General features: G+C 41.5%; 1 protein-coding gene and 1 long non-coding RNA gene across 2 annotated transcripts; both read right to left on the reverse strand.

Annotated features, from left to right (window-relative positions):
* Positions 1-18,913: 18,913 nt before the first annotated feature.
* Positions 18,914-23,116, reverse strand: pxmp4 (peroxisomal membrane protein 4). Its single transcript, XM_042088882.1, has 4 exons — positions 22,964-23,116; positions 22,558-22,620; positions 22,249-22,447; positions 18,914-20,256 (listed from the first exon to the last, which is right to left on the reverse strand). Exons 1-4 carry the CDS (start codon positions 23,074-23,076, stop codon positions 19,987-19,989), a joined length of 645 nt encoding a protein of 214 aa, XP_041944816.1. The 5' UTR covers positions 23,077-23,116; the 3' UTR covers positions 18,914-19,986.
* Positions 21,483-21,685, reverse strand: LOC121706828. Its single transcript, XR_006031173.1, has 2 exons — positions 21,576-21,685; positions 21,483-21,515 (listed from the first exon to the last, which is right to left on the reverse strand). It is a non-coding gene; the product is annotated as an uncharacterized LOC121706828 (long non-coding RNA).
* Positions 23,117-23,286: the final 170 nt, after the last annotated feature.

Consider the following 23,286-nt stretch of genomic DNA (forward strand, 5'->3'; position numbering starts at 1 on the left):
AAATTAATACACCTCCCACCCCAGTGACTATACATACCACAACAACTATAGACAGAGAGACATACATAAATCCAAATAAACAAACAAATATATAAAAATATATCTGTTCCCAATATATTTAATAATTCACCCTCTCAACAGGCCCAATCCACCAGGTGCACACAACCCTCCCACCATACAATATCAGCATATTGTATCATATGCATGTATGTCTGTATGTATGCATGTATGTATGTAGTTAAGAACAAAATTATTCATACACCTGGCAAATACTGATTTAATGTTTAATGAAGCAATATGTTGTATGCCAAAAGGTTGTAAGACAATGTGGAGGAAACATGGAATAAAAAAAATAAGCGTTTTTTATCTTTTTTACATTTTTTATGAAATATGGCGTGTCCAAAATTATTCATACCCTTTCTAAATAATCAATGGAAACATCTTTATTTGCCATCAAAACTCTCAAAATCTATATGTCTCCACAGTGATTGTAGACCACATCTTTTTAGCAGCAATCCGGGTTTTGAGGCAGGAACAATTATTTGCCATCATTCTGGCCTTGTGCTCACTTTTTTGACGGATTGAGGTCTGGACTCTGGCTGGGCCACTATAAAATGTTGACATTGTTATCTGTTAAGCATTTATTGCCTTGTTTGGCTATATGTTTTGGATCATTGTATCCAATCACGGTCCAATGATGCATTGATAAAGAGAAAATCAACATTAAATCAATATTGTTACACACATATATATATATGTGTGTGTGTGTGTGTGTGTGTGTGTGTGTGTGTGTGTGTGTGTGTGTGTATTACAACATCTAAGAAATAGAGTTTTCAGTTGATTCATATTTTTTTGCTTTACAGTTCAAATGAAGTGCATGGCCCTATTTGCATACAAGTTTTTTAGGAAAAAAGTTTGCACACTCCTTGGTATTTTTTGTTGAGTTTATTTTCTCATTTGGCACATGACGTTTCGACCTTGCAGTCTTCCTCAGAGTCCCTCAGATTCCTATTTACATATAAGGCATAAGGGCCCTTGGCATTGTGGTGGCGGTGTGGCTTGTATTAGATATGTAAGGACCCTTGGCATTATGGTGGCGGCACCTGTGGTTTGCATATAACACCATATAAGGGCCCTTGGTACTGTAGTGGCGGTACCTGTGGCAAGGCAAATATGAGCAAAGTCAATGAACAATAAACTGTTGAAAGGTACACACAATCTGAGAGTTGTATGCTTATATTAAATTAAATGAAAGTATTTTTTTTGTTGTTGCTTTTTTTGCGTAATTTTGTTGGTTTTAGCTCTGAGGCAAACCCTTCCTTTCAAGGCACTCCTTGAGCACATCTAGTAAAAGGCCTATACTGCATAGGTAAGGGCAAGATGAAACATGTTAGATGAAAAATCCTATAAACTCAAGATTAAATGCAATACATAAAGGGGAGAGGTTCGGTGTGTGTGTGTGTTGGGAGGGTTTGCCCTGGAGTTTCACTAGTGTAAGTCCACACCTTCTAATTCACTTGCCTAAGACATGCCTTACTAAGTATAAATTCACAGGAAATATGCTGCGCTTAAGCGGTCGAGGTTGGCTGAGCCTCAGGCGCCTTGAGTCACTCCAACACCTTTACACTGACACAGTACCAGCCTGCATAAAGTAAACCTCACCCCTAAGGTGTGGTTGTGCTTGTAGGCTACCACCTGCCACAGCACTAGCCTGGAAAATCCGGAGTTCTCGCAAGAGCACAATTTAAATTGTCTCTGCGAGACACTCTGGCAATGAGTAATGATGCACGTTACTTTTGCCACTTGTATCGCGGCGAGCCAATCACATCGGTGTATCTGATATAGGTGGGCCAAAGGCGAGCTAAACAGATGCCAGTCGTAGTGTTATCCAATTGCGTCGAAGTCCAGAATCAGTCAGTCAACGTTGGTCATATAGTCTTATCCATAATGTAATGGCCCATTGAGTTGGTGGCCAGACCCTTAATCTTTCTAGATTACCAGGGTCTGGAGTTTCCAGGCTACCACAGCACCACTTTGGGAAACCAACTGAAAAGGGGGCACCATTCAGTGGTGGGGCCGATGGTGGAGGAAGTCCAAACTACACAGCCGTCCAACAGCAACCAGTAATCTCCTTTTTCATTACCTCTGCACTACAGCTGGATCATTGTCAAATGTTATGTTTACATAAGCAGACTATATATGTTAATGGTGACCTCTTTCTCCCCCCAAATATCTACATGTAGCTACGCTTAGAGGCCTCTACAGATAGGATCCGTCAATGGCACCGCTGCACTCTGAAACTCATTATTGGGGGCCAAGCAGCGAAGCTGCGAGGCAACCCATAGTGATTCTACCTTTTCTTATTATTATTATTGGGGGCCAAGCAGCGAAGCTGCGAGGCAACCCATAGTGATTCTACCTTTTCTTATTATTATTATAACGAAACGCTAATTTGCCATTGAACCATACAGTAAAATGTTGGGATTTTCGGCACATTGATTCGGTACAGTCATATCTTTAATTTATCAAAGTTTCAAGTCTGCACTTGGAGTGCTCTAGCGCCACCAACGTTTAAATTTTTTTTTTGCATCTATGCACTTAACGTTTGAACCGTACACCACATTTTGAACATTAAGGTATATTTGGAATCCTTGGATGACACCAAACTCGACGCACCCCATGACGTCAATTTCTGCCATGTTGGATCTTCCGCCATATTGTATTTCATCAAAAACACTCAAAAAAGGCATCAAAGGTCATAAAGATATTCACGAAATTTGACGCAGATGATCTTCAGACCATGACTCACAAATGCGAAGCCGCCAAACAGGAAGTGGAGTGATCTCAGCAAGGCTTTCATGTATCAACACCAAACTCAGTACAGGGTCTCAGGACCCAATTAGGAGGAGGCTCAATAAATGTGATGACTTTTGACCTATAGGTGGCGCTATAATTAGCAATATTACGTTTTGGCCTGTAACGGGTGATGTGTTTGGAATTAAAACATATTAGTGATGTCTATTAATACTTTGAGAGGTCCTTAGGCCGACACATGCCAACATGTGACGTCAACATAATTGATTCTACCGCCATATTGGATTTCACCAAAAACATTTAAAAGGCATCCGGGTCATTCCACCGAATCGGTGCCTTTTGCGTCCCACAACATATAATCAGTTCTAAAGTTGCTTTAACAACAAATACATGTTTAATTTAAAAAACTTAATGTTACTATAGATCATATGCATAAATATAAGACCAAGTAAACCCAATAAAATACAAGTTAAAATGATTAAAATAACATAAATATTTGCTATGGGTAAGGATTTTGGTTGATTTTGGCTTGTCCCACGCTATGTTTTTTCTTTTTCAACAGCACTTCTCAGTTGTAAAATGTTGGTAAAATGATAACATTTTCACAGTTTTATATTGTCCTAAGTGTAATCTCATTGTTAAGCAATGATTTTCACATAAATAGATATGTTTTCTTAGAAAATATAAGTCATTTATCATTGTCCCTTATTTTCATCTCAGTCCTGTTACTTTCACTAAAACCCCTTATAAAATAATGGTACACATTAGAAGTGACATAATTTCAAGGAAGTGACATCATTTAGAAGAAGCAGATTCCACAGTGTAAGAAAGGGTAACTTTCTCTCTTCTTAAATGTCCTATTTTTCATGTTTTATCAGGGTTGTGAGAGAGGGGCGAGCATACAACATCAGTCCTGTTACCATTTTTTAAAGTGTATATATAAACAATTATTTATCAATACTGATATTACCTATATCTAGAAGTAATAACCTTTCAGATCACATACCATGTGCCTCCCTAACCTTGACCTGTTAGCTAGAAAGGAGCAATTTACCATGAAATCATCAGTCCTGTTATCATCAGTCCTGTTACTATCCTACAATATTCTATGTAATAAGTGAATGGTAAAAAATAAATGCATAGCTTGAGATGGCCTGTGGCAGGATAGCCACAGCAGTGGAGAAGACGGAGGAGACCAAACAGATTTCAACGAAAGGCTTCATTTATTTTTTTTCTTTTTCCTCTTTTCTTAAAATCGTGCAAATATTTACAGTGTCAACCATGCATGAAAAATACGCAAAACAAAACTGTAGCAAAACAAAAAGAAATAGGCATAAGTAGCCAGGCTAAGTCCTCAGACCCTGAACCACTATCAACCACAATCAATTGGCAGACATGTTCCCATCACTACCATCACCGACATAGTGAGGCTCTGGGGCCTAATACAGAGCATTGCTATCTGTAGCCCCGCCCCCTGGATAACCCCACTGTCAAAAATAATCAATTAACTAAATAACAACATTGTAATTACCAAATAACAAATCAAACAAGAAAACACATAATACACAAACACATACAATAATTGACATGTACAAAAACACCTTACTAAACCCCTAAAAATAGCTTTAATTTATTACCCCAAAAACACCCCCGTAACAATGGGCTGCCCCACAATGAACCCGGGAAACCCCTCTATTTCTTCCCAATGGAACAGTCCATCTGTTTCCCCACACGCAACGCGGAAGTACGTTTTTAACGGCGGGTGAGTGAATGGCTTACGGAGTTGTGATAGCAAATGTTTAATCAATAAATTACGTTTTTAACAGCCAGTGTGCATTATTTTACTTGTTGATACTAGACAAAGAATATACAGAAGAGAAATGAGAATGACAATATATCTTACGTGAATGTTTGAATCAGTGAGCTGCACAAACTATAGCCATCTAGAAGTGCTGGTAGGCCTTTCCCTGCACTCTAAAAACTAAGTTCGGCCCTGTGTAAGTAATCTATGGTAAATGGTGATTAATGACAATGTTAAGAAGATAAACAGTACATACGGTAATGAGAATGAGTAGCGTCAGGACAGGACAGCAGTGATTTAAAGATGCCGGCAAATGGCCGCCTGCGCGCTGCGCGCTACATGCGCGTGTGCGTCACAGCTCAGTCTGTGACATTTCCCCCCCCTTCTAAAGATGCCCCCTGTGGCATCCTAGACAGGAAATCAGCGGTACAATTCAATTTCCCAGCCCGGTACAACACTTCAAACTCAAAAGGCTGTATTGCCAAAAACCACCTAGTGATCCTGGCGTTAGTGTCTCTCATTTGGCCCAACCAAGACAATGCTCTATGATCAGTCTCTAATACAAACTTGCGCCCCAACAAGTAGTATTTAAAAGAGTCCAGTGCCCACTTTATAGCCAGGCATTCTTTCTCCACGGTAGAGTAGTTGCACTCCCTGGGCAGAAGCTTGCGGCTTACGTAGGCCACAGGTCGGAGCTGTCCATGGTCCCCTTGCAACAGCACAGCACCTAAGCCCCTCTCAGAGGCATCCGTTTGCAAGGTGAAGAGTTTGTCAAACTCTGGGCTGAGGAGCACAGGCTCCTGACACAAAGAGTTCTTTAAGTCCTTAAAAGCTGCTTCACAGGCCTCAGTCCATAGCACCCTGTTTGGCTGGCTTTTGCGGGTTAGCTCAGTCAGTACAGCCGCTTTTTCTGAGAAATGGGGAATGAAGCGTCTGTACCAACCCGCCAGCCCTAAAAAGGAGCGTACCTGCTTTTTGGTGGTTGGGCGTTCAGCAGCCATAATGGCCTCCACCTTCCCCACCTGAGGTCGTATGACACCTCGGCCCAACACGTAGCCAAGGTAGGCCGTCTCCTCCCTGGCTAAGGCACACTTGTCTGGATGGATGGTCAGGCCCGCCTCCTTCACCAAGGAAAGGACCTGCTGTACGTGCTGCAAATGCTCCGCCCAGTTAGAGCTATAGATGATGATGTCATCCAAGTAGGCGGCGGCAAAGCCCTCACTCCCCCTGAGGACCCTGTCCATTAGCCTCTGAAATGTGGCAGGTGCCCCATGCAACCCAAACGGTAGCACGGTGAACTGAAAGTGCCCGAAGGGGGTCCTAAATGCAGTCAGCTCCTTACAGTCCCCTGCTAAAGGCACCTGCCAGTATCCCTTGCAAAGGTCAAGTGTGGTCAAAAACTTGGCCTTGCCCAAACGCTCAACCAAGTCGTCAACCCTTGGCATGGGGTAAGGGTCAAACTTGGCCTGGGCATTGACCTTCCTGAAGTCCAAGCAGAACCGCAGATTGCCGTCCTTCTTGGGCACGAGGATGATGGGGCTGCTCCACTCGCTGAAGGAGGGCTCAATCACGCCGAGCTGCAACATCTTGTCCAACTCCTCCCTCAGGACAGGAAGCAGACGCTCTGGGACTCGGTAAGACGGCTGTCTCACCGGCTGCTCATCCCTCAGGTGAATCCGGTGTTCCACCAGCTCAGTCCTTCCGGGTTTCTCCATGAAGAGTTCATCTGGCAGGATGCTACAGAGCTCCCGCTGACGGTCCTCTGACAGGTGGCTTAGGTCCAGCTTGCTCTCCTCCTCACGGCCAGGCAGGTACTGCTCGCTATACTCTTCCTCCTCTTCCACCGCTTGGATGAACATGGCAGACGCTTCTGGCTGTGGTTGCGGCCGCTCACTCCACTCCTTCAACATGTTGACATGGAAGACTTGGTGCCTTTTACGGTGGTCTGGCATGTGGACCTCATAGGTCACTGGTCCCATCTTCCGCGTCACTGTATAGGGCCCCTGCCATTTTGCCAGCAGTTTGTTGTCAGAGCTGGGTAGCAACAGCAGAACCCGGTCACCAGTTTGGAAGCAGCGAGTTCGGGCTGACCGGTCGTACCACATCTTCTGCCGATCTTGCGCCCTCTGCAGGTTTTCTTGTGCCAAGGCGGATGCAGCTGCAAGCTTCTCCCGCATCTTCAGCACATAAGAGATGATGTTGGTCTGGCCTGAGGTCTCACCTTTCCAGGTCTCCTTCAGTACGTCCAGTGGGCCCCGTACCTGATGTGCATATAGAAGTTCAAAAGGAGAAAACCCCATAGAAGCCTGGGGGACCTCCCTATATGCAAACATAAGGTAGGGTAGCCACTGGTCCCAGTCCTTTCCACTGTCCGCAACAAACTTCCGGAGCATGTTCAAGAGGGTCTGGTTGAACCGCTCAACAAGTCCATCGGTCTGTGGGTGGTAAGGAGTGGTTCTGATGCGTTTGATTCCTAACAGATCATACACCTGCCTTAAGATCTTGCTCATAAAGTTGGTTCCCTGATCTGTTAGCACTTCTTGGGGTATACCTACCCTAGAGAAAAGCTGTAGCATAGCTGTTGCTACCCGTTTAGCTGTTACATCTCTCAGGGGGAATACTTCAGGATACCTGGTGGCATAATCGCAAATAACCAAAATAAACCTGTTCCCTGACTTACTCCTCTCAAGGGGCCCAACTACATCGACTCCAATCCTTTTGAAAGGGGTGTCAACAACTGGCAAGGGAATCAAAGGGGCATGTACGAGGCCTCTGCCTCCAGATAGCTGGCACTGGGGACAAGACTTACAATACCTCTTGACTTCAGCAAAGAGCCCTGGCCAATAAAAACGCTTACTGATCCTTTGTAGGGTCTTCATGTAAGCCAAGTGTCCGGCCCAGGGTATGGTGTGACCCAGTTCCAGTACTTGCTCACGGTATTTCTCAGGAATCACCAGCTGCAGCCCTTCCTCACTCTCTCTGTAAAGGAGGTTGTTTTGTACTGTGTACCCCTCTCTACCCAGGACAGGAATAAAAGAAGAACCATTAGCTTTCTTAAACAATGGGACCAGGGTGGGGTCTACACGCTGTTCCTCAGCCAGATCACTTTTAAACATCAAGTCTTCAGTAGTTAAACAGGGGGGCTCTACTGACTCCGTCTGTATGTTTGTATGCTTCAACACCTGGTCCACTGTTTGCCTGCGCCTCTCACACCTTCCTTCCCTGGTGCGTATGGGCTCCACAACAATATCCTCGCCACAGAAAGGTAACTCTGCCATGTGTGCCTGCCGCTGCCCCTTGGCCATAGCTCTTGTGACAACACCACACCATGCGCTCTTATTTACCAGCTCAAGTAGCACTGGGAAATCCTGACCCAATAGTACTGGATAAGGGAGTTTGGTTGCTAGCCCTACCCTAAGTAGGTAAGTCTGGTCACTTACTTTAATATACACATCTGCCGTGCTGAGTTCACTCCGGTCACCATGCACACAAAAAATGGCAAGCTTGTCATTACTGTTTCTGGACTCTAGGGGGACTAGGTCAGCTTGTACTAAGGTCTGTGAACACCCTGTGTCTACCAGTGCAGTGACAGGTTTCCCATTAAGCTCTATGCTAACAGTGGGGTCCCTGCTCTGCTGGGTCTTAAAGGCTGATGTGGGGTGGGGTACATAACAGAGATAGCCGGGCTTAGGTTTCCTGAGGGGGCAAACAGGACTCTTGTGACCTTCCTTACCACAATTAAAGCAAGATATGCCTTTAAGCTGAGCACTGGCTGGGGGACGGGGTGATGGGGCGCTATTATAAGCAGGGGCAGCATCAGAACCAACTCGACCAGCACCATCAGACTTACCCCGTGGTTGACGATCAAGCACTCCAGCATACCGGTATCTCCTGGGGCCTCGGTGTGCTGACACAAAGTTCTCCACTAGCTGGGCGGCCTCTGCTGCTGTTGCTGGGTTGTGCTCCTTAACCCAGGTCTTCACTTCGGGGTAGAGCACGCGGAGATACTGCTCCAGCACCATGGTCTCCATGAGGGCCATCTTGCTGCTCTGGTCAAACTTCACCCACTTGCAAAAGAGGTCTTTCAGTCGGATGTAAAGTTCCTGCGGGGTCTCATCTGGACTGGTCTCCAGGGCTCTGAACTGCAGACGATACGTCTCTGGGCTAATCTCGTACTTCTTCAACACTGCTTCTTTCAGGGAATCGTAGTCCAAGGTCTTCTGAGGATCCATGGCAACAAAGGCACTGCGGGCCTTCCCAGTCAGTAGTGGTATCAGGTGCACCGCCCAGTCTTCTTTTGGCCACTCAAAGACAGTAGCTAGCCTTTCAAAGGTGGTCAAGTAATGCTCAATGTTATCGGAGTCCTCTAGCTTAGCCATCTTTGATTTATAGCCTCTCCCTCCTTTGGCGGCCTCTGCTGGAGCTTCAGGTGTCGGAACACGCGGCTCTGAAGGAACTGGTGTAACTGCCCTTTCTCGAGCCGTCTCTACATCCAGCTGCAGTTGGTTCACCTGATGTGAGAGGACTTGGAACTGGTGGGCTTGCCTCGTAGACTCCTTATCCAGCCGCTCATCTCTGGCCCGTTGCACCTCCATGAAGGACTCAAACATCCTAGCAAGCCGACCAAGAGCTGGATCTTCCTTCTCAGGTGGTGCAGCAGGTACTGTAGGCTCGGCGGCGCCCCCTGCTGCTCCTTCTTCTTCGCCAACTTTCTTCTTTTCTTTCCTTGTGCCCATTTCCTTGGTTTCTTTGTCTCTCCTCTCCGCCTATCTCCCACGATCCCACTTCTGACACCAAATGTGGCAGGATAGCCACAGCAGTGGAGAAGACGGAGGAGACCAAACAGATTTCAACGAAAGGCTTCGTTTATTTTTTTTCTTTTTCCTCTTTTCTTAAAATCGTGCAAATATTTACAGTGTCAACCATGCATGAAAAATACGCAAAACAAAACTGTAGCAAAACAAAAAGAAATAGGCATAAGTAGCCAGGCTAAGTCCTCAGACCCTGAACCACTATCAACCACAATCAATTGGCAGACATGTTCCCATCACTACCATCACCGACATAGTGAGGCTCTGGGGCCTAATACAGAGCATTGCTATCTGTAGCCCCGCCCCCTGGATAACCCCACTGTCAAAAATAATCAATTAACTAAATAACAACATTGTAATTACCAAATAACAAATCAAACAAGAAAACACATAATACACAAACACATACAATAATTGACATGTACAAAAACACCTTACTAAACCCCTAAAAATAGCTTTAATTTATTACCCCAAAAACACCCCCGTAACAATGGGCTGCCCCACAATGAACCCGGGAAACCCCTCTATTTCTTCCCAATGGAACAGTCCATCTGTTTCCCCACACGCAACGCGGAAGTACGTTTTTAACGGCGGGTGAGTGAATGGCTTACGGAGTTGTGATAGCAAATGTTTAATCAATAAATTACGTTTTTAACAGCCAGTGTGCATTATTTTACTTGTTGATACTAGACAAAGAATATACAGAAGAGAAATGAGAATGACAATATATCTTACGTGAATGTTTGAATCAGTGAGCTGCACAAACTATAGCCATCTAGAAGTGCTGGTAGGCCTTTCCCTGCACTCTAAAAACTAAGTTCGGCCCTGTGTAAGTAATCTATGGTAAATGGTGATTAATGACAATGTTAAGAAGATAAACAGTACATACGGTAATGAGAATGAGTAGCGTCAGGACAGGACAGCAGTGATTTAAAGATGCCGGCAAATGGCCGCCTGCGCGCTGCGCGCTACATGCGCGTGTGCGTCACAGCTCAGTCTGTGACATGGCCCAACACAATTTCTTGTCATGTTAAGATGTGTTAATTAAATGGGCAATGAAAAAAATCAGTTTGAAACCATTATATTTTTCACATTTTTAAAGTTGAAAAGGCACCGATTTCATGGAATGACCCATCAAAGGTCACAAAGTTTCTCTGATTTTCACGAAACTTGACGCAGATGATCGTCAGACCATGACTCATAAACGCATTGCTTTTTGGAGACATATTCCAAACCGGTTGCCTGTGATGACCAATCAGGTTTGGCAGCAAAGCCGCCAAACAGGAAGTGAAGTGATCTCAGCAAGGCTTTCGCATATCAACACCAAACTCAGTACAGGGTCTCAGGACGCAATTAGGAGGAGGCTCAAAACATTTGATGACTTTTGACCTATAGGTGGCGCTATAATCACAGGAAGTGGGCTCATATTTCAGCAATGCTTTCACATATTGAAACCAAACTTAGTATATGGACTTGGAACCTCATCCTAAGGACAGACAATAATTTTAGCAACCTTTGACCACTAGGGGTGCTATAATTTGCAACACTTTCTCGTATCAACACCAAACTTGGTATGTGGACTTGTGACTACAACCTGAGGACGCACAATCAATTTGGTGACTTTTGACCACTAGGGGTGCTATAATTATCAACACTTTCTCGTATCGACACCAAACTTGGTATGTGGACTTGTGACTACAACCTGACTACGCACAATACATTTGGTGAGGTTTGAGGTATGCATATGTGTGGGGGGTTATTGGGGTGAGTGGGAGAGGAGGTTTATCTGTGTATATGTGTGTATATGGGACAGGGGGTTAATTGGGTGTTTGTATAATGTAACAACATTGGGTTGCCATGACAACTCCTTCTACAACTGCTTGGCCCCCACATTGCTGCTTGCAACCCATAGTGATTCTATGTGTTCTTATTACAGTGCATGAAAATGCACTGTACTGTTCTTCCTAGGCAACTTCAACAACTTCTTCTTCTTCTTCTTATTCCGCTTACCACTTTTTCCGTACGCAATTTCTCTTGAACAGTTTAACTTAGAAACTTCATTCAAACTTTGTAACGTAGGTCTTCAAACAGATCGGGTTGGTATGACTTTTCAACTTTGAAACTTTTATACTTTTTAAACTATTAAAGAAAAACTTTTTAAAAATCCCCATAGACTTAACATTGCCGATTGTGACATCATAATACGGCCGTTAAGCAATTAGAATCCTATGGCAGGTGTTCAGGCCACCTGGATCAACTGCCAGTCTCAGGCTTTAAGCATACAAACTGGCCCTATTAAGACTACACATCCTGTTCAACTGCTTCCTCTGCCAAAAACTGTTTCAAAATAAAAGTCCTCACTACAATATTTCAGTATTAAACAATTTAACCCTTTAAACTACTGAACTTTTTAACTGTTCAACCATTGTAACTGTTACTTGTCATCGACTATGACTCCTACCCACTGTAGCTAGTTAGCATGTTAGCATGCTAGTTAGCATTTTTAGCAAAACTGCTAAAAATGATTAGCTAAGTTAGCTAAGTCGACCATCTGACCACGTGGTGCAGGGACAACAACCTCCTGCTGAACGTCAGCAAGACCAAAGAGATTGTTGTTGACTTCCGGAGAGGTCACACCCAACACCTGCCACTGACCATCGACGGTGCTGTGGTGGAGAGAGCGAGCAGCACCAAATTCCTGGGGGTGCACATCAGCGAAGACCTCTCCTGGACCACCAACACTGCATCACTGGCGAAGAGAGCTCAGCGCCGCCTGTACTTCCTGCGGAAACTCAGGCGAGCAAGTGCTCCACCAGCCATCATGACCACATTCTACCGAGGCACCATTGAGAGCATCCTCTCCAGCTGTATCGCTGTGTGGGGCGGAAGCTGCACTGAATACAACAGGAAAGCCCTGCAGCGCATAGTGAACACAGCTGGAAGGATTATTGGTGCTTCACTCCCCTCCCTGAAGGACATTTACACCACCCACCTCACCCGCAAGGCGACCAAAATTGTGAGTGATGCAAGTCACCCCGCTCACAATCTGTTCGATCTACTGCCCTCTGGGAAGAGGTACAGAAGCCTGCGCTCCCGCACTACCAGACTCACCAACAGCTTCATACACCAAGCTGTAAGGATGCTGAACTCTCTCCCTCCTCTCCCCCCTCCACCCTCAGCTACATAACATCCTGGACATTGGACCCACAATGGCCGCGTGCACTACTCCACTTGCACACTTGCACACTTGTACACTTTACAACTTGTTGTTGTCCTGAAAACACAACACATCTGCTGCTCTTACATAACTTGCACCACTATGTCACTTTCTTTCTTACTTAGGTCAAACAGAACTACCCAAGCCTTTTATTGGCCTGACTTTGCACTAGCATTTTATTGACTGTCTATGCACAATTTAAACCAAATTTTGCTGCTCTTATTTTTTTTTCATTATTATATGTGCCCTCTTATTTACTTACTTTTTTGTTTACTTGAATGTTATGTTTGTCTGTGGACTTAAATTGGTAAAATATGTCTTGTCTTCACCGTGGGATAGAGAGAAACGTAATTTCGATCTCTTTGTATGTCTGGAACATGTGAAGAAATTGACAATAAAGCTGACTTTGACTAAGTAACATGGTTAGTATAGTTAGCATGTTAGCATGCTAGTTAGCATTTTTAACAAAACTGCTAAAAATGATTAGCTAAGTTAGCTAAGTAACATGGTTAGCATAGTTAGCATAGTTAGCATGTTAGCATTGTTAGCATGCTAGTTAGCATAACTGCTAAAAATGATTAGCTAGGTTAGCTAAGTCACATGGTTAGCATAGTTAGTATGTTAGCATGTTAATTAGGATAGTTAGCATAACTACTAAAAATTATTAGTTAGGTTAGCTAAGTCACATAATTAGCATAGTTAAGATGTTAACATTGTTAGCATGCTAGTTAGCATAGTTAACATAACTACTAAAATGATTATCTAGGTTAGCTAAGTCACATAATTAGTATAGTTAGCATGTCAACATTGTTAACATGTTATTTAGCATAGTTAGCATAACTACTAAAAATGATAAGCTAGGTTAGCTAAGTCACATGGTTAACATAGTTAGCATGTTAGCATTGCTAACATAGTTAGCATGTTTAGCAAAACTGCTAGAAAACATTAGTTAAGTTAGCTAAGTAGCATTGCTAGTATAGTTAGCATGTTTAGCAAAACTGCTAGAAAACGTTAGCTAAGTAACATGGTTAGCATGTTAGCATTGCTAACACTGCTATAAAACATTAGCTAAGTAACATGGTTAGCATAGTTAAAAATCTTAGCATAACTGCTAGCAAACATTAGAGCCATTCCAACTTTCAGTTATCGTCAAATATCTACCTATACACAGCCATTAAACTATTTGAATATCAACATTCATTAAACTTCCAGTCTGTCAACAACTTTTAAACTATTTACCTTCAACTTTTAAACAGTCTACTTTCAAACTATTTATTAAACTATCATTAACCTATCTATTAAACTAGCTGCCTATCAACAACTTTTAAACTATCTACTGTCTATCAACAACTTTTAAACTATCTACATTCAGCTTTTAAACAGTCTACTTTTAAACTATCAACTTTTATTAAGCTATGCAACCACCATGTCTATCCTAGCATCACCGTAGTAACCATCTCTGTATTATCTTTTTTAACTATACATGATATTTTACATCACAACTTTAGCATTTTCATGCACTGGTAATTCCTTGGAATTGCATTTCTAGTTAATATTATTATAACGAGACGCTCATTTGCCATTGAACCATACAGTAAAAAGTTGGGAAATTTGGCACATTGATTCGGTATAGTCATATGATTAATTTCATTAAGTTTCATGTCAAGTGCTCTAGCGCCCCCAATGTGTCAGATTTTGCATTACATCTATGCGCTTAAAGTTTCAACCATACAAATTGAGGTATACTTGGATTACTTGGATGAGACCGAACTCAACGCACCCCATGACGTCATTTTCCGCCACGTTGGATCTTCCGCCATATTGGATTTAATCAAAAACACTTAAAAGGAATCAAAGGTCATAAAGTTTGTCCGATTTTGACGAAACTTGTCGCAAATGATCATCAGACCATGACTCACAAACGCATTGCTTTTTGGAGCCATATTCAAAACCTGTCACCTGTCACGACCAATCAAGCGAAGCCGCCAAACAGGAACTGAAGTAATATTTCAGTAAAGCTTTAACGTATCAAAACCAAACTCAGTACATGGACTCAGGACCCAATAAGGAGGAGGCTCAATAAATTTGATGACTTTTGACCTATAGGTGGCGCTATAATTAGCAAAATTACATTTTGGCCTGTAACGGGTAATGTGTTTGAAATTAAAACTTGCTATTGGTGTCTGTTAATGTTAATGTTAATGTACTAGTGGGTGTCTGTCGGAGGCCCTAAGGATGACAGATGTGATTTTGTGACATCAACATAATTGTAAGAATAATATTTCATAATATTTAATTCATAATTCACGTATCAAAACCAAACTAGGTATATGGGCTCTATATGAGGTGCTACAATTAGCAAAACTTTCTCGTATCGACACTAAACTTAGTATATGGACTCGGGAACACATCCTGAAGACGCACAATATATTTAGTGAGCTTTGACCACTAGGGGCTTTATAATTATCAACACTTTCTTGTATTGACAGCAAACTTGATATGTGGACTTGTGACTACAACCTGAGGACGCACAATATATTTGGTGATGTTTGAGGTGTGTGTATATGGGGGCTATCGGGGTGTGTGGGGGATGAAGTATATCTGCGTATATGTATACACACTGTGTGTGTGTGGGACGGGGGGATAATTGGGTGTGTGTAATGTGAGGGATCGAGCAGGCTGGCTTAAGGAGACGCAGGTTTTTCAGTTTCAAAAATGAAACATTTTTTTTTTTTTATTTTTTCAAAAAACAGATATGATAAATCATATCCAAAATGATAACATAACATAATAGGCCTATGAGGTCAGACAAACAGAACATAACTCAAAGTATATGCGCAAACTGAACACAAACGACTGACCTAACTAAATGGGATGACAGGGGAACATATATGCCGGCCGGCTAGACTAATAAGACACAGAAGGGATGACACGTAGCAACTACGGCCAGTTCAACATAAGCATAAAGGTAAGTAAATAATACTTCTTGAATGAAAATAATCTTAAACAATATAGTTAACAGAATAACTTAATTTATAAGACCAAATTAATCTTCCTCTTTCCCCATGACGTTTCTCTGAGATGGTCTCTTCCGGAGGACTCTTAACACGACATGATCGCCGCAGGAAGCCCTTTGCGCAGAAGCAGAATCCGGAAGTCCAGCCAGACGTATTCGCCGCCGGCCTCTCACCAGTCACGGTAACTTAAGATAACTCAAAGAAAACATGTAAGTGTACGTGGATTCAAACATAAGATACAAACTGTGTGCACCCAGCTGTAACTTAATGTGTTAACCGTTAAATAAAGTTTAAAGTGTGAAACGAAAGTAAACGTGTTGTGTGTTTTGTATTGTAGCCTAAATGGTGTGTGTTACTGTAACTGAATAATACGGGATAACTTAATATTTAATGAATGAATGACAATGTGACCAGGTAATATTTCAAATGTGCATAAACGAAGACAAATAAATTAACTACGTGAGTGTGTGGAGAGTAGGCTAAATGACAGAAGAGCTGACTGACCATTTGCCACCTCTTCGTTGCTCTGTGCGGCGGCTGGTCTGGCCGTCACAGTATAATGTAGCAACATTGGGTTGCCATGACAACTCCTGCTCAATTGCTTGGCCCCCTCATTGCTGCTTGCAGCTATATTTTTCAATGGCTTTTGCTTTTTGCATTTTCCGCTCAAAATTCAACCATGTTGACCCATGCTGAACTATGACTGGGGTACGCTGTAAATCAGAGCCATTTTGCACTGCGCCCAGTGGCAAGCAAAACACAAATCATTGGGCCCTTCGCTCAACACAATGCAACCCAGCCGTGAGCACAGTGCATGTGGCTTCCTCTCTGTAAGCCTCATAAGTGAGTATATAGAATGCTAGATTATATAGGGATTAAGATATTTTTTCTGTGTTTCACAAATGCCACCATCAGACCCATTTTCATCACACATCGCTATGCACACACCTATCACCTTCCTAGAAACATCTTTTGACCATGGAAAAAAAGAATACCAGGCATATTGTCTCATTGCAGTCGGCCGTTAACGGTTTATGGAGGAGTTCCACCACACCTCTAAATGATTAATTAAGCAATATGACACGATAGGGAGTGGCATTGATAAAGGATATCGCCACGGCTGTAATTTACACCTAGGTATAAGGCTGAAGAGTTTTAAGATACATTTATTACAGTGCATGAAAATGCACTGTTCTGTTATCCGAAGTCTTCTTCTTCTTCTTCTTCTTCTTCTTATTATTCTTCCCACCAAATTTCTGCGTCTAATTCAGCTTTAACCGTTTAACGTAGAAACTTCGTTCAAACTTTGTAACGTAGGTATTGAAAAGGACACTTTTTTCACTTTTGTAAACTTCATACTTTTTGAGATATTAATAAAAAACAAGCTTATTTTTCCCCATAGACTTTGCATTAGCACTATGACATCACAATGGACTAATTAACTTGATTTGCACCTGTATCAACTTCCAGCTGCTCACTACTAGGACCCATCAAAGAGTCAGTTAAACTGACTGCACCTGTATCAACTGCTTTCTGCTTAACTAGGCCAACTCTCTGTGTCTCCATTCTACAAGGATATAAGGCACATTCCATCCAACTTTCTATCCATTCATCCTCTTCAAACCATTCACTCATCCACCCATTAAACTATACATCAACATCCATTAAACAATCTGCCTATCAACATCCATTCAACTTTCTGTCTATCAACATCCATTATACTATCTACATTCAACTTTTAAACTATATACTCGGTCTCAGGCTGTTTCAAAATAAATGTCCTCACTACAATAATTAACTATTAAATAATTTAACTATTTAAACTACTCAACTATTTAACTGTTCAGCCATTTCAACTGTCAGTTGTTATCAACTATGACTCCTGACAACTGTTTCCAAATAAAAGTTTGTTTGGCATTTTATGTTAATATACAGTATGTTTATATTTTCATGCACTGGTAATTTCCTCGAAATAACACTTTCTAGTTATTACAGTGCATGAAAATGCACTGTTCTGTTATCCGAAGTCTTCTTCTTCTTATTATTATTACAGTGTATGAAAATGCACTGTTCTGTTATCCGAAGTCTTCTTCTTCTTCTTCTTCTTCTTCCCACCAAATTTCTGCGTCTAATTCAGCTTTAACCGTTTAACGTAGAAACTTCGTTCAAACTTTGTAACGTAGGTCCTGAAAAGGACACGTGGGGAATGTATTTCTCACTTTTGTAAACTTCATACTTTTTGAGATATTAATAATAAACAAGCTTATTTTCCCCATAGACTTAACATGGGCTGATAACATCACAATGGGCTAATTAACTTGATTTGCACCTGTATCAACTTACAGCTGTTCACTACTAGGACCCATCAAAGGGCCAGTTAAACTGATTGCACCTGTATCAACTGCTTTCTGCTTAACTAGGCCAACTCTCTCTGTGTCTCTCCATTCTACAAGGATATAAGGCACATTCCATCCAACTTTCTATCCATTCATCCTCTTCAAACCATTCACTCATCCACCCATTAAACTATCCACCAACATCCATTAAACAATCTGTCTATCAACATCCATTCAACTTTGTCTATCAACATCCATTACACTATCTAAATTCAACTTTTAAACTATATACTCTGTCTCAGGCTTTAAGCATACAATCTGGCTCTCTTAAGACTACAGATTCTGTTCCTATTTCCTCTGCCCACAACTGTTTCAAAATAAATGTCCTCACTACAATAATTCACTATTAAATAATTTAACTATTTAAACTACTCAACTATTTAACTGTTTAGACATTTCAACTGTCAGTTGTTATCAACTATGACTCCTGCCAACTGTTTCCAAATAAAAGTTTGTTTTGCATTTTATGTTAATATACAGTATATTTATATTTTCATGCACTGGTAATTTCCTCAAAATTACATTTTCTAGTTTGATTTGTGTTCGTTCATCCTTCAGGCCTCAAAAACAGCTCTAATCTTAGCCTTGCTGTTTCCCGTTGCCAATCAACAAGTCTAGTGACAGGCTACAGTATGTGCTACAGTGGCTAACTTGTAAAGCCTACTTACTTGTCTATATTAGACATTGTCTATGTCTCATATTAAATTGAACATTCATCTACTCTTTATTTACTCTTTCTTACACTTTCTAACTCAAATGTGACGTTATGATAACGGTGCTCTCTCGCTTTAAATTAATGGAATTGTTATAATAATTCAATGCAATAATGCGGAGTGACGAGACAAAATGACTGAATATTTTGAGAATTGTGCACTGGTGTTATTTAATTATGCAACTCATTCATGTATATATTACATATTTACAAAATGATCAGATAGACAGTGTTTAAATACAAATCAAGTTACCATCATTTAAGTTAACATTTACTAGTAATTGCTCCTAAAACTAAATCAAAGCCACATTAAGGCAAGATCATATGGACCCTATAGTTACTCCTGTCATTTCAAATATGGGCAAGGATGGTTCAGGGGAATACTCTTAGTGTTAAATTGTTTCCTTTAAGAAAAACAGACCTCTGCATACCTGTTTGATAATAAGATATTTGAATGGCGCATGTAGTCTGAAAGAAATAATGGAGCACACCAGCCACTGACCATGGAAATGTAATCAGTGTATAACAGCCCCCGAACCCTTCATAAGGTTAGCAACTGACTCAAATAATACTGCACTTCTGGAGACATCATTCAATAGAGGCATGACTGGTTCAATCAAAATCACTTAGGAGGCATACAAGGTCAGAGTGTGATTGAGAAATTAAAGCTAAATAATGAGTGTAATTACTTTTCACACTTCACACCATATTACAATGGAAAGATAAAGGAAAACGTATTATTGTTATTACTATCCTATACCCATCATCAGATTAGGCCTAAATCTGAAAAGTATTTTCTCTAAAAGCTGATATCATTGGAACATACAAGATAAATGCTACTTTCCTATTTAAAACTTCTGATTTCAAACTGTAAACTGACAATGCTCATAAATCATGACCTGATCCTTCATTCCTCTCAACTGCACTTAGGTTTATGATGGTGTAGCCTACATCAAATGCAGCTTGATTCAGTGGAGTGCACACTAATCAAACAATATTAAATCACTTCCTGGGAAAAGATAGCTCTTTACAGTCACCCGTATTGGCACAAGTTAGCAAGTTTGTGAAGAGCCTAATACTTACTTGGCCTTGCATGACTTTAAATGTATCCAAGCATGGCAGTTCTGAAAGAAAAAAAAAAAAAAACAAGAACAGGTGCCAATTACTGGCAAGTGATGTGTTTTTTTTTTTCCAGTGGCCCAGTGCAAAGACGAGGTCTCAGTTAGCCGCTGTAGCCTTGGGTTTGTTATAGACAAGGAAGTCTGAGATATCGTGCCACACGTTGCTGTCATGATAGAGGTAGTTCATGGAGGACTGGAGAGATGGCTGCAGGGTGTGGGGATAATACTCAAATAACCACAAGACGATTCCCCACACCAGGGTGGCAAACATGGGGAAAGGGTCTCTCTTTGGCTGAGGGATGTAGCCCTTCTCCACAGCCAGACGAGAAAGAGCAAATAGGATCCTGGATAGTAAGTACATGTTTATCTGCAAAGGGGAAAGATGCAAAGGGAAGAATGAAGAGGAATACAAATTATAGCTATTCTGCGCGTTTGTTTTTCAACTGTAAAAAAGAACACCAGGCATATTGTCTCATCTCGCTATGCACACACCTATCACCTTCCTAGAAACATCTTTTGACCATGGAAAAAAAGAATACCAGGCATATTGTCTCATTGCAGTCGGCCGTTAGCGGTTTATGGAGGAGTTCCACCACACCTCTAAATGATTAATTAAGCACTATGACACGATAGGGAGTGGCATTGATAAAGGATATCGCCACGGCTGTAATTTAGCCGTAGGTATAAGTCCGAAGAGTTTTAAGATACATTTATTTTGATTTGTTGATGTAAGTTAACTAAGAGTAAGTGGTAAACAAAGGTAAGTTAACAAAGGTAAGTTACAGTTTTTTTTTTTCCAATCGCTAACAAGCGCTTACCCATACTTCAGATATTTTTTCTAAACTCTTAACACAGACTCACACCTACAAAACACAACTGGCCAAATGGATAATTTTCTTCTCAAAAACACATTTTGTTAAATATATTACGAACACATCTTTCTCTGCACACACTAACTTTACCAAAACACTGGAAATCTGACTCAAAATGAAATTATTCTGTCAAAGAATAACACTTGTTTTTACTTCACAAGGTACACGCAGTCAATCAAAGTACACCAGGTTTAAAAATACTGGCTATTGTTGACAAAAACTGCATATTATGTTTCAGTTTTACAGGTATTTGCATGCAATTTTTACTCTAAATTTCTTGGTTGGGAACTGTATGTCCACATGTTATGTTCACATTCAAAAGCATTCCAGAAAAAAGCAAATCAGTTTTTTCCCCCTTTACTGTTTACTACAGGTGGTACAGTAGAAACACTGTTTACAGTATGATAGAACAGAAAACGTTTTACAGTATTGCTTACAGTGAACAAAACATCCATGAAACACACAAGAGCATTCTGAACAAAACAACAACAGAAAAAAGCCCAGATAAAAAGGGGGGAGCTAAAAAAAGCACAAAATTACTGTATCTAATCTCGGCGATCTTCAGGGTTAGGCCACATGTTTTCATCAACATCGCATTGATTACATGGTCAATGATAGTGGCACAAATTTCATTAATGAAAAACTGTTCTTGCAGCCTTTGGAATGCCACCACCACGCATTCTTACACCTCTACCTGGCCCTCTCCTTGGGCCTGCTCTTCTCCCTGGCCCTGCACCTCTACCTGCTCCTGCACCTCTCACTGCATCTCTCACTGCTCCTGCACCTCTCACTGCATCTCACACTGCTCCTGCACCTCTCACTGTATCTCTCACTGGGCCTTTTCTTATCCCTGGGCCCCTTGCTCTTACTCTTCCAGACATTACAGTGTTTGTCTTTTTCTGTTTCTAAAATCATTATATATCACTCCTCAAAGTCCTCCTTTTACTGTATAAGTGTCAATGTAATAGAAAAAAATAACCCCTACCACTGAGTCTAAGCCAGACTGGAATCAGCTGTGGTTGGCCCAATTTACCCAACATTGTGTTGTGTGCTAACATTCGTAAATACTGCAAAAACAATCCATAATTGTGTTGGGAGGTAAAGCTTGTTAAAATGTAAGCATTGTGGAAATGTTTTCACTGACTGCATATCGTGTGAAAACGACATGAAATGTGTGAATGGTATGGCCACAAAAGACCGATGCTGTGCTATTTGTATTTAGTTTTGAAAATGTGACAACTGGTTGGACAAACGCTTGTTAGCGACTGAAAAAAACTGTAACTAAGAGTAAGTGGTAAACCTCCTACAAGAGCCCTATGGCATTGTTTTGTTAGGAGAATGAAGCCATCCAGCTCTTCTATTAGGAGGTTTAACACTTACTCTGAGTTAACTTACCCAGGTTTGTCACTATACCACGTAGCACAACCTGCTAGTCTTTCCTGGGAGGTTGAAGCTACCCTAAACTAGGACAACACATAACTGCTTACCTGGCTGTTGATGTTGTTATTGTCCCCAAACACTAGCCACCCCCCAAGGCACGCTGCAAGGAAAGACTGGGACTGGAGGCTTTTCCCCTGAATCTTCACTTGAAGAGCTTGCAGCCCTTTGTAAATGAAGACGAAGTAAGCGAGATTCCGTGAGTGAGTGTATGTAGCTTTTGCGATGGCTTTCAGCTTGTCTTTCAAGCTGAAATTATGACAAGGGAAGAACAGCAAAGTACAGACAGCCATTAATATTGTGATAGGTTTGGTCTTTAAGAGGGTAAGATAGAATATAGAGTGCAGAGTTAATACTACCTCCCGCTTCTGAACAAAAATGTCATGACAAGCGCATGGGGGGCACGGATTTTCGCTCCATATCTGCAAGTCGACAGAAACAGGTTAACCTAAGAAATGTGGTTCGGCATATCCATGATGAGTAGGCTAACATTACTCCCACTCCCAAAAACTCCCACAAGTTTTTGTATCATATTTTGTGTAACGGCAAATGCTAGAATATGAAGGATACCAGCAGCAGCTAAATTGGTATTTCGTCAACAAAGATACTTTTCTAGATTGGCAACAGTAGAGATAAGGTAGCTTACAACCAAGTGACTAACTAGCATCTTTTAACACTGTAACTATTCAGCTAGCTAGGAGGTGTCACAACAATCTGGGCAACATTGCAAAAGTGCCCACGCATTTCGACCAGTGTTTCACTTACACTGCTCCATTCCTGAAACCTTTCACCACCGCTAACGCAGCTTTATACTTCTCTTGCTGAAGTATGCTATTCACTGTGTACAACAGTGTTTTCAGGAGCTCTGACCCAGCCATGTTAAATTGAGGGGTACTGAATGAATGTGACACCCGATTGTACTGTATTATGTATTGTCGTTTAGAAACAATGCCCAGAGAAAGTGTTCCGAGGGGCACCGATAGTTACCTCCAATTTATGACGTTCAAGGCTGATTCATTCCTCGGCAAAAACATGAAATACCATAATAAACGCTATATGTAAAATATTTTATCACAAAAACAAACTGA

Source organism: Alosa sapidissima, chromosome 4 (assembly GCF_018492685.1).
Source record: "Alosa sapidissima isolate fAloSap1 chromosome 4, fAloSap1.pri, whole genome shotgun sequence".
Taxonomy (NCBI): domain Eukaryota; kingdom Metazoa; phylum Chordata; class Actinopteri; order Clupeiformes; family Clupeidae; genus Alosa; species Alosa sapidissima.

Coding starts and splice junctions, on each gene's coding strand:
- pxmp4 (XM_042088882.1), bottom strand. CDS start 23,076: ATGGCTGGGTCAGAGCTCCTGAAAACACTGTTGTACACAGTGAATAGC. Junction 22,448..22,557: donor TTTTTGTTCAGAAGCGGGAG/GTAGTATTAACT, acceptor TCATAATTTCAG/CTTGAAAGACAAGCTGAAAG. Junction 20,257..22,248: donor ATAACAACATCAACAGCCAG/GTAAGCAGTTAT, acceptor TCCCCTTTGCAG/ATAAACATGTACTTACTATC.